The sequence below is a fragment of the Pantherophis guttatus genome, chromosome 5 (genome assembly GCF_059756535.1).
Source record: "Pantherophis guttatus breed Tessera chromosome 5, ASM5975653v1, whole genome shotgun sequence".
NCBI lineage: Eukaryota > Metazoa > Chordata > Lepidosauria > Squamata > Colubridae > Pantherophis > Pantherophis guttatus.
In genome coordinates, this window is record NC_142067.1 from 130,342,654 (window position 1) to 130,359,057 (window position 16,404).

The 16,404-nt window shown below is 44.3% G+C and overlaps 1 protein-coding gene across 4 annotated transcripts in view; it reads right to left on the reverse strand.

Annotated features, from left to right (window-relative positions):
- Nucleotides 1–1,957: 1,957 nt before the first annotated feature.
- The window catches only part of CTBP1 (C-terminal binding protein 1), a 59,831-nt gene continuing 45,384 nt past the window's right edge, over nucleotides 1,958–16,404 (reverse strand). For 2 of the 4 annotated variants that reach the window (XM_034416199.3, XM_087895612.1), the window contains 6 exons: nucleotides 15,077–15,283; nucleotides 13,134–13,348; nucleotides 9,511–9,641; nucleotides 6,808–6,935; nucleotides 4,516–4,633; nucleotides 1,958–3,165 (listed from right to left, as the gene is read on the reverse strand). In XM_034416199.3, coding sequence (XP_034272090.2) covers nucleotides 2,982–3,165; nucleotides 4,516–4,633; nucleotides 6,808–6,935; nucleotides 9,511–9,641; nucleotides 13,134–13,348; nucleotides 15,077–15,283 — 983 coding nt within the window. In that variant the 3' untranslated portion in view covers nucleotides 1,958–2,981. Of the gene's footprint in view, nucleotides 3,169–4,515; nucleotides 4,634–6,807; nucleotides 6,936–9,510; nucleotides 9,642–13,133; nucleotides 13,349–15,076; nucleotides 15,284–16,404 lie in introns of all 4 variants that reach the window. The other 2 variants (XM_034416190.2, XM_034416208.3) reach the window with 1 other exon arrangement.

Below are 16,404 nucleotides of genomic sequence, written 5' to 3' on the forward strand. Positions count from 1 at the left end.
ATTAGCAACTTAGTGTGACAGCACAAATCAGCTCAAGCTTTTTTCCTAACATGATCTCTGTGGTAAATGTGGAAAAAAACCGAGGACATAAAATGACAGTTATTAAGGGAAGTTATCACACATTTCAAATAAAATGACAAGATCTTTCCCAGAAACATGTAATTAGGACAATCATGAAAAAGTTATCTTTCAGTGAATTATTCTATCCTTCTGCAGCCCCAGATCCTACCTCAATCTAGAAACAATGCGTAACTGCAATATTTTGGGCCTAGTTTATTTTGGGCTAGGTAACTGGGACTGGTATGTAATGCCTTAACGGAGAAGCATGAGGAGAACATGGCATGATGGCCTACTCAAAATTAGGGTCCAGCCATTCTAGAATTAGATTGAGCAGCTTGAAAATTTACTTCTACACTTAGTCCAGATTCAGAAGACCCTCTGCTTGAGGGAAACAGGTGCTGACTACCAGTGAAGTTTGTCTCCCAGACTTGTGGCTCCTCCATCACTGGAGGAGGTCTTCAAGAAAAGATTGGACAGCCATTTAACTGGGAAGCGGAAGGAAGGAAGAAAGGAAGGAAGGAAGGAAAGAAGGAAGGAAGGAAGGAAGGAAGGAAGGAAGGAAGGAAGGAAGGAAGGAAGGAAGGAAGGAAGGAAGGAAGGAAGGATAAGGATTCCTGCCTTGGGCAGGGGATTGGAGTAGAGGACCTCTACTGAGGAAGCTCAGGGAAGTATCCTCAAGATTCAGGCTTTTACTAGGTTACAGTAGATAGTGTGGACACTGCTAGCCAGCCATCTAGTTATTAAGACACCACTTGTGGAAAAAAAGTTTCAAAAGCCCATTGTGAAGTTGTCTCATGAAGAACAAAAGCATGGCCAACTTTTGTCTCTTCATGAAACTACCACATCTCTAAAGCAAAACTGTGAAGTTGTCTCATGAAGAACAAAAGCATGGCTAACTTTTGTCTCTACTACATCTCTGAAGCAAAACCCCCAAATTTGCTCCCAGTGACCTGCAATCCATAGTTACAATACAATGTTGGATTCAAGCATTGTGCCAGAAAATTCAGCATGTGCCAGCTGAAAGAGTTTTATACTTACCCGTCTATAAAATTCCAGATGATTAAAATTTCAGCCAATATAAAGAGTTCCTGAACATTATGGCTGAACAGAATCAATCTTTTTAGTGGAGTTAATAACCGGCTGGGCTACAGGTCAAGAAATTGATTAATTCCAGAACCTTTCACTTGAGTTGGTTTGGAGGGAAATCAAATCAATGGTGTGGTAACTGAGGGACTCAGCTGAAGGACAATGTCCGTAGGACATTGGGAGGAAGAAGTGTTGAGGGAGGAGAAAGAAGTTCTGAGGTCCTGAGATGGTCATTGTTGGTGACCATAATGTCAAGACAATCTTGAGGACCCTGTACCTGTCACACACAAAGGCAACCTGAAGCCCTCCAACTGCTGAAGGAAGCATACTTGGTTTGCCAAGAATCTTGCCTGGATCAATCTTCACTTGGGTCGTGTGAATCTAAGCTGGGTAGTGTTTATGGGGGGAAAAGGAAGCATTTTTGTTTCATTGGAGAAATTTGGTGGAAAATTAAATTCCATAAGGAAATCCGGCTTATACTTCAAATAACATATTTTCAACCCACATATCTAGAGGCAAAATATATAGAAAAAAGGCGGCTAAAATTCTTATTTGCTTTTATTTATTTAAACTAAAATTTCTACTGACATTGTTGTTCATTAAAAATCGACTCTCGCTTGCGATGTTTCCAATCTCCTTCCAATTTTCTCTGTTAGAAATTGGCAAGGACACGAATTCTTTCCAGCCTGCATTAGGAGAGAAAAAAAATCCTGTTTTTTTTATACTGTTTAATTTCTAGGAAAGCCACGCCAAAATGAAATGCGCCTATGAAATAAATGACGTCAAGAAAAGAAATTAAGAGAGTCGCGTATGGTTTGTTTGGAATTTTTATTTCTTTAAAATAATTCATACAAATGGATACAGTCACAAACATGATTTAACGCAAAATATTGCTAGCCTACTACATTACTGGGAAGGAGTTCCATGTAGGCAATGAAATATTTTTCTACTTTTCAGTAACTCTAGTTCGCCTTTCTCAGCCAATCTCTCTTCTCTTTCTTTCTCTCTTTCTTTCTTTCTCTCTCTCTCTCTCTTTCTCGCTCTGCATCTCAGCAATAATATATACTTTAACTGGTGACAAAAACAAAAAGCATGACCTTTGTTTATACAAAAACTTTTTATTTGCACCTCAAAAATCTCTTTCAAACATCTTCATTCTGAAATGTGGGGAATTTGATGCCAAAATCAGGAGAAAAGTGTTTTGCGTTTTATTAAATTATTCTTTTTTTTAAAAAAAATAATGAAATAATAAGACAAGAAGGTAGAAAAAACAATGCACTGTATGGCATAGAAAGAAAGGAAAAAAAGATAAGTGGGTGGGAGTCATTATCCTGAGAAGTTTCATCAACTGCCTCAATTTTGGGGCATTTTTTTTTTAAACATATAAAAACAAAACAAAAAAAGTTTTCAACTTTTTAAAGTGGTTTGTCAAATGCCTCTCTTTGTGTGTTTTTGTTGTTGTTGTTGTTGACCACGGAGCAAACAAACCTTGGTTAATGTTCTAAAAACTGTACACAGACAAGTACATTCATGATATAATTAACTACTAACTTCTCTGGCTTAACAAAGAACCCACAGGAATACAGAAAACTTGTGATTCAGGTCACTGGACAGGGACAAACTACATTTTATATGGAGGAATAAAGTTTTCAGACCTTCGTTCCATCATCTCTCCCACCGCTGCTCTTGAGGATGCTGCATCTTGGACCAGTTCCTTAAAAACGTGAGGGACCTGCTCTCCAGGCTCTCCTTGTGGTTCAGCATCTGTCCGAATGTTTCACCACGGGCTTTCCAAAAGTTGCCACCATCTACACTGGGAATGATCTTCTCGTAGGCTACAATTGGTCGCTGGGATGGTCTCGATCCGCTTCCGGTTTCACCGTCTGGCCGGGAGAAGGAGCGTGGGGGGGATGAGCTACGGGAGGAAGGCCATGCGATAAGGGCATGGCGTTAGGGACGATGCCTTCCACAGCGGTGGGGATTCCGGGGGGAGCCACGCTCACTACACCAGGAGGGTACCTGCTGAAAGAGGAGGAAAGGCAGGGCCGTTAGACCTACGGGGAACCGTGGCTTTCACCGAGTTAAAACGCTTCTGGAGAACCCTGAGGCCGTGTCTCCTGGGGGTTCCTTGGCGGTCTCTGAGCTTGGTTTGTTTTCTTGCAGATGCTTTGTTACCCAACTAGGTAATATCATCAGTGCTAGAAGGGGATGGAGAGGAGGAGGAGGAGGAGGAGGAGGAGGAGGAGGAGGAGGAGGAGGAGGAGGAGGAGGAGGAGGAGGAGGAGGAGGAGGAGGAGGAGGAGGAGGAGGACTGTGAGATCCTTGGGGCTCTCTGAGCTTGGTGATTTTCCTGCACATGTTTCATGACCCTACTAGGGAACATCATCAGTATTAGAAAGGAGGAGGAGGAGGAGGACTGTGAGGTCCTTGGTGTTCTCTGAGCTTGGTGGTTTTCTTGCAGGCGTTTCATGACCCAACTAGGGAACATCATCAGTTTTAGAGAGGAGGAGGAGGAGGAGGAGGAGGATTTCTCTCTGAGCTGGGTTTGTTTTCTTGCAAACTTTTCATTACCCAAACTAGGGAACTTCATGATGAAGTTGTCTAGTTTGGTAATGAAACATCTGGAAGAAAACCACCTAGATCAGAGAGCATCAAGGACCCCACAGTTCAACCCTGAGCTGCAAATATTCTCTCCCACTGGTACCACATCTGGATTTCACTGAGCACACAAATGGGAGGAATTTGCATGTAGACACCTTTCAACCAGCTAGCACTGATAATGCTACCTCGTTTGGTAATGAAAAGTCTAGACGAAAGCAGCCAAGTTCAGAGAGCACCAAGTTCAACCCTGAGCTACAAGCATTCTCCTCTGTTGTCTCACCTAGTCGTCTACTGCCAGGACAGCTAAGGCAGGGGTGAAATCCTTCGCGGGTCGCTACCAGTTCACATGTCCATGCATGTGTGGTGCGTGCCAGACGCACACTGCATGTGTGCATATGCGCAGTGCGCACCAGACACACGCTTCACGCGGAAAAAGGAGCCGTTTAAAGGTAAGTAGAACAGCGAAGGGGAGAACAGCTTTGTTGATTTAGATTCACTAGAAAGCAGAATTTCTTGCTATAAATATAAATACAAATCGCGCGGCACAGCCAATCGTCGAAAATACTGGTTTGGACCAACCGGTAGCTTTTTTTTTATTACCGTTTCACCCGAACCAGTAGATTTTATCACTACCGGTTCGCCCAAACTGTCGCGAACCGGTAGGACTTCACCATTGATCTAAGGTCTTTGGGACGTGGTAGAACTTTGGGATGTTTCCCATTTTGGACTCCATGGGAGGTGATGGAAATGGGGTTGAAGTTGTCCTACCTGTAAGTAGCACCATTAAGCTCCGGGTGAACAACTCCGGGGTCCATGCTCGCCCAGTGTGTAGCGGTGGTCAAATGTTCTTTGTTGACACAGTTTTTCAGGCTGTCTGGAATACGACCTAAGGGGGAGGAAAAGATCAACCGCATGAACATTGCAGCTGGTGCTAGGGGGAAAGTGTGTGTAACAAAAGCACAGTCAACACCTTTTGGCCACCGCTGACACCATCATTATTGTGGCACACAAATCTCTTGTGTTTTCCAAAGCTTGCTAAAAATGTCTCCTCTTTTGTCATCTCCATTAAGAGACGAGCTATCCAGATTATCTTGCAAGACCTTTGGTGTTCGTTTCGATTTGCTGCAATTGTCCTACACAACTTGGGCTGAGATTTTTTTAAAGCTGACATTCTTATTTCTCCCTCTTCAAAATATTAGGCCTGCAAAGTTCCGTTCTCTCTGGATGGAAAGTGGGCTGTCACATTTCTCACAATGTCTTTATGGAAACAAAATGTGTCATAAACACAGGAAGTGTTGGAGAATAGACCAGTCTTGGCATTCTCTGACTGGGCTTCAGATGAAGACCTTATCTAGTCTCATCAGCAAAAGAAACCTGAAGCTCATCTCAGTAGCTTCACTTCCTTCTAAAACCACCCAACCTTTTGCTCGTCATGGCAGTGAAAGCAATGGATCAACAGAGTAACCCAAGGAGGGCAGATGAGGCAGATCTTCTATATAAAGTCACAATCGTTTCCTGTGGCCCTTTTCTTCTGGGTTTCTGGTCTTCTCCTTGGTTGAGTCTTGACAAAGTTTCTTCCTGGTCTTTCAATCGAAGGGCATTAGCTCTGAGAGCTTCAAGGCTAACAGTGTTGTCCTCACTCACCAGAGGGATGCACAAGAACTTCAGATCCTACAGAGTGGTGTTTCTGAACCTTGTCAACTTTAAGCCATGTGGACTTCAACTCCCAGAATTCCCCGGCCACCCATCAATTCTGGGAGTTGAAATCCACATATCTTAAAAGTTGACATGGCTCAGAAACAGTGGTCTGTAGGCTGAAGGAATTCCTCTACCTACACTGACATGGCCTTTTATATTCCCTATTGCCAGCAAGGCGTAGTAGAGGTCTTCTCCTACCCCAGTGAACTAGACCTCCATTCGTTCTTCATGGAGGTCCACAGTTGGAAGCTCCAATTATTTCTGTCCAATTATGACAGGAGGGGTAATTATTAAATAAAGAAATGGTCTTATTCCATTGGCACGCCTGATGTTGTGCTTATGGAGTCTTCACAATATTCATATGGGGCAACCCTCCATAGTGTCAGCATCCCAGGACTGACATATATAAAGAGAGGAGAAGCTTGAACTTTTGCCTACTAAATCCCTTTGAAGATTCTGTCTCCTCGGAGATGGGAGGGGGAGAGACATTCCTGTGATCTGACGAAGAAGAGATGAGGAAAGTGGCTTGGAAGATAGCCAATGAGAAGCAGAGAATTGGGGATGGGAAAGGGAGGGATTGGGGGGTAAAGGTCAGTACTGACCGCGAAAGAGCCAGGATCAGATCGCTGTGCTCAATAAAGAGAAAATTTCCTCAAAGATTGGCAGTTTGGAAATTCATTTATTTTGAGATAGCATCGAAACCTGACAGATAGCATCTGAGGGACCTTCTTTATGAAGGATAATTTTGAGCAATTTCCAGAATATTGATGGATTTCAAAGACAGGTTATAGCTCTCCTTGCACACTAGAATTGAACCTACATGTTCCTAGGTTTAAAGAACCCTAAGTGTGGTTCTTTAGTTAACCTAGGTTTGTTCGGAGTTGCTGAAGACAGAAGAACCAGTCAGGACATTAGGCTAAGGAAGTCCCTTAAAAGGACATGTCCCACAGGTACTTTTTCAAGAGGCAACTGGACTTTCTTGGTTTTTCCTTGAAGAGGTTTCGCTTCTCATCCAAGAAGCTTCTTCAGCTCTTCTTCAGAATTGGTTACTGGGATGAGAGGCAAAACGTCTTCAAAGAAAAATCAAGAAAGTCCAGTTGCCTCTTGAAAAAGCACCTTGGGACAATGACATGGATGACTGAGAATCTCTATGGACACCTCCTTTGAAAATGTTTTGCTTCTTATCCAAGTAGCTTCTTCAATGCTGAAGAAGAAGAACTAAAGAAGCTTCTTGGATGAGAAGCGAAACGTCTTCAAAGAAAAAAACCAGTCCAGTTGCCTCTTGAAAAAAGCACCTTTGGGACAACCATGACCTGGATGGTGGAGAATCTCCACAGACATGAAAAGAACATGGATGCTAACCTGTGATGGCTCTCCGGATCTCCCTCGCTGCCTCCTCTCGCATCTCTATCGAGGCTTGTTCGCTGTACCAGGCCGCGTGGGGCGTGCAGATAAGATTCGGGGCGTCCTTCAAGGGCCCTTGGCTAAAGCTGAGGAATGAAACCCCCCAAATATTAGATCTTCTTGAATAAAATTCCTCCCGCCTGCAACTCTTCTGAAACTTAACTCATCTAACACTCAAGCTCCGATTGGTGGCCAGTTAAAAATTCAACCAGAGTGATCTGACTTCCATGTCAGCTTTTAAACAGGTACTCCTCGACTTACGCCCAACGTTGGGACCGGAATTTCAATCAGTCTCTAAACAGGGCGGTTGTTCAGAGAGAGATGCCCGATTTTATATGAGACATTTTTGCCATGGTGCTGCCGTTGTTAAGTGAATCACATGGTCATTAAGTAATTAAGTAAATCCAGCTTCCCTCATTGTCTGGCTGGGAAGGTCACCAAAGGGGGGGTCACATGACTCCCCCCCCCGGGACACTACAACCGTCATAAGTACATGCCAGTTGCCAAGCCTCTGAATTTTGATTACGTGACCCTGGGGATGTTGCGACGGTCATAAGTGCAGGAACCAGTTGTAAGTCATTTTTTTCAGTGCCGTTGCAACTTCAAACAATCCCTAAACAAATGGTTGTATGTTGAGGAACACCTATACCAGTGATGGCTAACCTTTTTGCCGTCGCGTGCCAAAAGCAGGGGGAGCATGTGTGTGTGTGTCGTGCGCGTGGGTGCCCACTCCCATAATTCAATGTGCTCCCTCCGCTTTTGGTATGCGATGGCACGGTGGGCCCGGTAGGCCTGTTTTTTGCCCTCCCCATGCTCCAGAGCCTTTCTAGGAGCCTGGGGAGGGCGAAAATGGCCTTCCCCACCCCTTGGAGGCCCTCCGGAGGCCGGAAATGGCCTGTTTCTCAACTTCCAGTGGGACCATAAGGCCCATTTTTTGCTGTCCCCAGGCTCCAGAGCCTTTCTAGGAGCCTGGGGAGGACAAAAACAGCATTCCCCAACCCCCTGGAGGCCCTCCGGAGGCTGGGAATGGCCTGTTTCCTGACTTCCAGTGGGCCCAGGGCCCGAAAATCAGCTGGCTGGCACGCGCATGCACGCTAGAGCTGAGATAGGGCAATGCTCGCATGCCCACAGATATGGTTCTGTGTGCCACCTGTGGCACGCGTGCCATAGCTTCACCATCACGGACCTATACCATCGTGAGCACCGAGAATGACACATCTCTAGTAGCTCCAAGACAACTTTCCCCAAGCTCCTTATCTTTAGATGTGCTCCCCTTCTGGCTAAGGAGTTATGGGAATAGGAATCCCACACAGTGGGAGGGTACCAGTTGGAAAAGGAGGGCTATAAACACAGGTGGTCCTCGACTTACGACCCCAATGGAGCCCAGAATTTATGTTGCTAAGTGAGAAGTCTGTTAAGTGAGCCTTACCCCCATTTTACGACTTTTCTTGCCACTGTTGTTAAGTGAATCACTGCCTGTGTTAAATTAGGAACACGGTCGTTAAACAAACCCATTGACTTGGCTCATCAGGAGGTCGCAAAAGGGAATCACGTGACAACCTCCCCAGGACACTGCGACCGTCATAAATGTGAATCAGTTGCCAACTGTCTGAATTTTGATCAGGTGACCACGGGGGTTGCCACAATGGTTGTAAGTATGAAAAACAGTCGTAAGTGTGAAAAACGGCCGTAAGTGTGAAAAACGGTCATAAGTCCCTTTTTTTCAGTGCCGTTGCAACTTCAAACGGTCACTAAATGAACTGTTGTAAATTGAGGACTGTATCTGTATTAGATGAAAGACTCAGAAACCTTCCATGGGCTTAAAAAATGATTAAAAAAACAACCAGCCACTCAAGTAGACTAACTTTGTTGCAACACAACAAGACAAAGAGTTGCGTAGTTCAGCCCAACCATCTATTTTCACAATTAATTTGTAAGCAGATTGGGCTGATTTCAAATAATTATTAGAAGTTTGGTTTCTACTTGTACTTAGAAGAGAGATGATCAGGGATCCCCAAGCTGGAGGCTAGACGAGATAAAAAAATAATAATCCTATATACACACGTGATAGGGCCAACCTTTTGTGTAATATTGCCAAGAAAATTGCCTAGACAAGTCCATACAGTTTACTGGGAGTCAAGCTTGACTGGAAGACAACTCCTTTTCTTAAATAAATAAATAAATAAATAAATAAATTAAACCTTTAGCCTGATTTTAAAAGATCTGGGAATGTCAGGCTTTGATGAAAGAGCTAATTTTCCCCTACAGAATTCCACAAATGATGAAATGGAGTAAAATAAGATAGCTTTATTTTTTTTAAGGATCTATTCTTTTTCCCCCCTTTCTTTTAATTTCCAAGCCTGCATATTTTATTCTGAAATAAAATATGTTTTATCTGTGAACAGTTCAGTTCAAGGTCATCTCCCAGTTTCTCTATATATTTTTGAATTTTCATATATATATATATTTAGAGGTCGTTATGGACCTTCTTCCATTAGGTTTTGATGCAAACACCACAAATGCTCTTAAACAAAGTATTTGGGATGCTGATTTTCAAATCAGTCTGGTTTGAAAATACTAAGCATTTTCACAAAGTGGAGATGGCGCTATTATTTCAAGGGCCTTCAAGCTCTGGTTTTAAAGGACGAGAAGTCCAGTTACCTGAACGGTTCTGATTCATGGACATCTAAGGCTGCTCCCCGTATTCTGCCTTCCTTCAGCGCTTGTGCGAGGGCCTTCTCGTCCACCAGTCCTCCGCGAGCCGTGTTCACAAGGAATGCCCCTTGTCGCATCTGTTGGGGTGGAAAGATGAAGCAACATGCAATTAATAGAACATTTGTGTTGGAAAGGACCTTGGAGATCTTCTAGTCTAACCCACTACTCAAGCAAGAGACCCTATACCATCCCGGTCTGTTAGGAATTCTGTATGTTGCTCTACAGAACAAACAGTGCACAGTCAACATGTGCTTTTCTGCTTAACTGTGACAAATAAGCAGGAAAGTACATGTGGACTGTGCACCGCTTATTCTGTAGGGCTGTATATAGAATTTTTAACAGGTTAAGGGCCCAGCACGCTTCCACTGCACCACTCTGCTTTGGAGAGGCTTTTCTGGTCATTTTTCCTTTGGGCCCAGTCATACCAGGCTACAACAAATAAGTGCAAGATACAGCAGCAACAACAATAATTTAAAAAAAAGACTGCAACAGAATAAAAGAAAATGGCCAGTAACACAGCTGCAACAAAGCTTCCATTTGCAAATCTAACACGGTCAAATGGTTGTCTAGTCTATTCTTGAAAACCTCCAGTGATGGAGCACCCAGAATTTCTGGAGGCAAGCCATTCCAGAAGTCAGAATTGTCAGAATAATTCTCCTTAGTTCTAGGTTTTTCCAAAGGTGCTTTTTCAAGAAGCAACTGGACTTTCTGGTTTTTCTTTGAAGACGTTTCGTTTCTCCTCCAAGAAGCTTCTTCAGCTCTCCAGATTCTTAGATGAGAAGAAAAACGTCTTCAAAGAAAAACCAGGAAGTCCAGTTGCTTCTTGAAAAAGCACCTTTGGAAAACCATGGCCTGGATCACTGTCAATCTCCATAATTCCAGGTGGCTTCTCTCCTTGATTAGTTTCCATCCGTTACTTCTTGTTTTGCCTTCTGGTGCTTTGGAGAATAGCTTGACCCCCTCTTCTCTGTGTCATCCCCTAAACAATTGGAAGACTGCTATCATGTCACCCCTAGTCCTTACAGACTTCTCTGAAGAAAATATACAATTATGTACATGAGAAAGATTACGGAACACACTTAACTATCTCCTGAACAAATGGGAAGAAACATCACTCCGTATGTCATTTAAACAAGGGCCCCACCCTTTTAGTAGCCTGGCTTATCAGGCAGAGCAATGGTGATAGATCCGTTCAGTCTTCCAGCAAAAAGAACCACAGATGGTTTCTCGTGACCTATTCAGCAGCTTAACTAGGATCCTTGTGCTTTTTTTTCATTAATTAGTTAGAATCATGAGCAAAAGCACCTAACAATGCAAAGCTGCAATTCTCTTTTACTTTTTAACGTGTCAATCAGACCAATAAAAAAACCTTATTTAGAGTTGTCCAACATTACACAAAGCTGGGAACATAAAAGCAATTGAAAACACATCTCTGTTTGACATTCATCCAGTGAAGGCTTCTGACGAAAGAAACTTTCATTAACATGCTTATTTTATAATCAAACCTATTTCAACAAGGACTGTTTAAGCTTTTCTAAGTGTGCAATAAATGGTATCCTTTTATCTTTAATTCTCTGTCTAATATAATACCCATTTCGAAACACATTATGAATTTCACTTGCAAATTATGTTAATCTTGTTCTACAAGTGGCTAGACCTTCCACGTCGAGACTCAATGCTTGTTCAGACTCATCTGATTCAAAGTTCAGAAAATTCAGCGTCAGATGAGAGGAGCAGGGCTCCAAAAAATATTCAAAGAGAAACGGAAGCCCGATCCAATCTACCTCCTTTTGATGTGTAAATTTTTATCTATTCTGATTTAACAATCCCCCATTTCTACGGTCCTCGCCAAAATAAAAAAGGATATAAAAATTATATAAATCCTGTAGCAACAAGACAACCGATTAAAATTCACTGAGGTTTATTTATTTCCTATTCCACAGGCTTTAGAGATGCGTCCTGTACCCCAGGGGTTCAGAATCTAATTTTAAAACCCGTAGGGTTCAAAGACACAGAATTTCTGCAATCTGGGCCATCAGAGGACACAAACTCTTTTGACTTGCACTCGTCATGGTGCGGAGGGCAAGCTGAACGCTCGGACAAAATCAGACAGAAGCAGCAGAGCCTTAAAAAGTTTGGCTAAGGCGTCCTGAACCATCACACCCTTTGCCAATTGTGCAGTTTGATAAGCAAATTCAGAGGAACCTCTGTAGAAAAATCTGCAAGATCTTTTATTTCACTCTACAGGAAAAGATAAATAAAACCAACATCCGTTCCTAACCATGAAGTATAAGCGAGTGATTGCAGGTAGTCCTCACTTAAGGACGGTTATTGGAACCAGAAAATCTGTCACTAACCAACACACTCCTAAATCACAATGTCAAGTGACCATGCCAATTTAGGACAGCAGCTGCAGCCACTAAATGAATCCCATGAAGTTAAGTATCATCACCGTTTGCAACTTCTCGCTGGCTTGCCCACTGAGTTTGGCTGGGAAGTCAGCAGCAGAGGTCACAAATGTGGCCACAGGGTGTTGGGATGGTCGTAACTGAGAGACATTTGCACGAATTACATAAACTGCAACGTTGTATCTTCAAGGACCAGTTGCAAGACTCCCTCATTCAGCGGTGTTGTAACTTACAACAGTTGCTCAATGAGAAGTCTTTGCATGAGGATTAGCTGGGTAAAATATTCTGGGGAAATTAAGAGATTCCAGTCATTGCTGAAACTTTTCTTGTTTTATTCTTCCCCACAAGTCATTTTCTGTATAAATTTATATAGAATAAAACAAGAGAGTTCCAATTACTCCCTTGGAACACAAGGGGGCGCCAGTCCCTCACCACAGCCAAATGCTGATGAAATGATCACAGTGCAGAAATATCCAGATGTGGCAACTCTTAACTTTTAACTGCAGAAGTAAATAAAGATCAATGCAAGGTGAGTGATGGCGTTACGGGAGGTCATCTCCCCCAAAAGAACCTGGTGACAGATCAACGGCACACGACACACCGAAGTGAGCAGGGATGTAGCGTAGGTGCCCAGCAGAATGCTTCCCCTGCCCGTGCAGACCATAATAATACAGCTGCACGGTTGTTTTCTTGCAGACGTTTCAATACCCAAAGTAGGTAACATCATCAGTGCCAGTAGGGAATCCTAGCCATCCAGTATAAATAGGAAGCGATCCCCACTCCCTTCTAGTACTGATGATGCTATTTAGTTGGGTAATGAAATGTCTGCAAACAACCAACCAAGCTCAGAGAGCACCAAGGACTCCACAATCCTCCTCCTCCTCTCCACAAACACTACACCCTTCTAACACTGAAGACGTTCCCTAGTTGGGTCATGAAATGTCTGCAAGAAAACCAGCAAGCTCAGAGAGGACCAAGGACCCCTCCTGTCAACCCTCAGCTACAAATATTCTCCTTTATTGATAACGCAGCTTCAATAAAGGGGGTACAGTAGCAAAACGACCCTGCTTCCCCAAGGCCTCTACAACCCCTGCTACAGGTAACGTCCTCAGGACAATCACAATTGCAACATCAAGAGTTATGATCTTGACAGGTCCTTACCTGTTTAATGGTGAAGTCATTAATCAGGTGATGATTGTGCTCATTGAGGCTGCAGTGCAGGGTGACACAATCGCTGTGGAACAACAGATCTTGCAGGGTGCTGACCCGTTGAAGACCAAGAGCCCGTTCGATGCCGTCCGAGAGATACGGGTCATAGAAAATGACGTTGAAGCCAAAGGCTTTGGCACGCAGCGCAACGGCTTGGCCCACTCGTCCTGCAAGGGAGGGAGGGAGGAAGGAAGGTGGTTTTCAGACAATGCACGCAGCGTTACTGCCCCCTTTGGGGAATCTGGATTGTACGGGGGTGCTAAACTGTATGGGGTGGCGCAGTTGTCAGAATGCAGTATTGCAGGCTGACTCTGCATTCCCACTGCCAGCAGTTCGATTCCGACCGGCTCAAAGTTGACTCAGTCTTCAGTCCTTCCGAGGTGGGTAAAATGAGGACCCAGATTGTTGGGGGCAAGAGGCGGACTCTGTAAACCGCTTAGAGAGGGGCTGGAAAGCACTGTGAAGCGGTATATAAGTCTAAGTGCTATTGTTATTTCTATCTATCTGTCTATCTATCGGGCCATGGTGGCACAGTAGTTAGAATGCAGTATTTTAGGCTGATTCTGCCGACTGCTAGCAGTTTGATCCTGACCAGCTCAAGGTTGACTCAGCTTTCCATCCTTCCGAGGTGGGTAAAATGAGGACCTAGATTGTTAGGGGCAATACATGTGGACTTTGTAAAGGACTATAGAGTGGTATAAAAGTCCAAGAAGTGCTATTGCTAGACTACTGCAATGTACTTTTTGTGGGGCTGCCTTGAAGAACCTTTGGGAAGCTCCAGTTGGTTACCAAATGCAGGAGCCCAGAAGCTTCCCAGCACTTGCCAATGAGGACATGAGACACCTGTATTGCAGGCTCCGTATAGGTTGCTCTTGGCTTCTGAGTAGCTTCCACTGGAGCCATGGCAGTGCAGCGGTCAAACTGAAGTATTTCAGGCTAACTCTGCCCACTGCCAGGAGTTTGATCCTGACCAGCTCAAGGTTGACTCGGACTTCCATCCTTCCCAGGTCTCTAAAATGAGAACCCAGATTGCTGAGGGCAGGATGCTGACTCTGTAAACCGCTTAGAAGGGGCTGTAAGGCATTGTGAAGCGGGATATAAGTCTAAGTGCTGTTGCTATTGCTGTTTAGAACAGTGTGTCTCAACCTAGATAGCCTTAGGATGTGTGGGCTTCAATTCCCAGAATTCCCCAGGCAACTGATCAAATCAGTCGATCCTGAAGTAAATAAACCCTGATTGTCCTTTGGAAGGACAGATCCTGAAGCTGAAGCTCAAACACTTTGGCCACCAAGTGAGAAGAGAGGACTCCTTGGAGAAGACCCTGATCTTGGGAAAGATGGAAGACGAAAAGAGAAGAAGGCAGTAGAGGAGGTCAGATGGTGTCATCAACGCAATGGCAAAACTCTGGGAGACAATGGAGGCAGGGCCGGATTTTCCTATAGGCTAACTAGGCTTCAGCCTAGGGCCTCAAGATCAAGAGGGGCCTACATTCCCTACATTCAAATTGTTAGCAAAATTAAAATTACACTTTCACTATAGGTGAAAGGGCCTCATAAGTGGAATAGCCTAGGGCCTCTTTTCATCTAAATCCGGCCCTGAATGGAGGACAGGAGACCCGTCCTCCACTGGCCATCAAGTGAGAAGAGAGGAGTCCTTGGAGGAGAGCCTGATGTTGGGAAAGATGGAAGGCGAAAAGAGAAGGGGACATCAGAGGAGGAGATGGCTAGATGATGTCATTGATGCCATGAACATGAAATCTGGGCAAACTCTGAGAGACAGTGGAGGACAGGGGGGCCTGGCATACTAAGGTCCATGGGGTTGCAAAGAATCGGACACGACTTAGCGACTGACCAACAGAAGCATCCGTGGCTGTACACCAAGACATTTTGACCCACCTAGCCCAATAATGCCCAGCGTCTCTCCTCTGATTCTGGCTGCTCCAGAAGCCACTTCCCGAATCTGTTCCACGCTCTGCACCCTCGTGCCTTCTCGCAAAGCCTGGTGCAGCCAGGTGGTTCGTCTGTAGAGGTTCAAGATGTGGCACATCGTCGAATCTGCTGTCTCTTCCACCGACGCAGCCGGAACGTTGCAAACGGCGATCCCTTCAGGAAGGAAGCAGAGGAAAAAAGAGTGTCAGTGTAGATATATTCATGAACTGGAATAGGCATAGCAACAGGTCAGACAATGAGGGCTGTTTGGTGACTGAAACCGTTTGGAGCCTGGGTGTGGCTTAGCTCAACTGTTCTAGTAAGAACGGAGTCCTATTCCTTCCAGGTTCCTCGCTAAGGAACTGAGAACATGTCAGAATAGGGAATCCTTGGCGTGACCTGGTGGAGGACAGACAATTCCTGAAACATCAGAAAGACGTACAGCCTCCACACAACCTCAGGTCTGACCCAAAGCCCCTCACCCTTTTAAAGCATTAGGTGGCCAACCACTTGCCAATTTAGTGCATTATAAAACCTAACATTTGGAGCTAACAAAAAAGCACAAAAGAACAGAGTTGGAAGGGACCTCGGAGGTCTTCTAGTCCAGCCCCCTGCTTAAGCAGGAGACCTTATACCATTCCAGACAAGTGGCTGTCGAGTCTCTTCTCAAAAGCCTCCAGGGTTAGGAGCACCCATCAACTTCTGAAGCTGCTCCTCTCCTTCAGAGATAAAATTAAAACGAAGGGCCTGAATTGACTACCCTTGCCAATGTCGAAAAGGAAGACTTTCCATTTGCAAGCTCCTGATCTAAAAACGAGACCCAACAGGAAAGGAGGGGAAACACCACAGAAATAGAAAAACCAAGTTGAAACTAATATTTGAGTGGGGGAGGGTAAATCATCTGGATGAAAGCAGATGCCATTAGGAGAGGAAACTGCCTTGTTTTCAATGCCAATTTTTTCTAAGCGCTCCAAGATTGTAATTTGAGTGGATGAATCTATTACCGAGATATTGCAAGCAAGTGTAAGGCAAGGAAACTTAGAACGTACTGAATATATTCAATAAAATAACATCCCAATAAAATTTAGGGGCAGTTTGGCATAGTGGTGAAAGGCAGAGGGCTAGAAACCAGGAGACTGTGAGTTCTAGCTTCACTTAGGCATGAAGGCACCTGGGTGACCTCTGGCCAGTCACCTTCTCTCAACCCTGGGAAGCAAGCAAGAAAGGGCAAACCCCTCCCAAAACCTGGCCAAGAAAACTACAGGCAGTCAAAGTCACAAGTAAATACATAAATA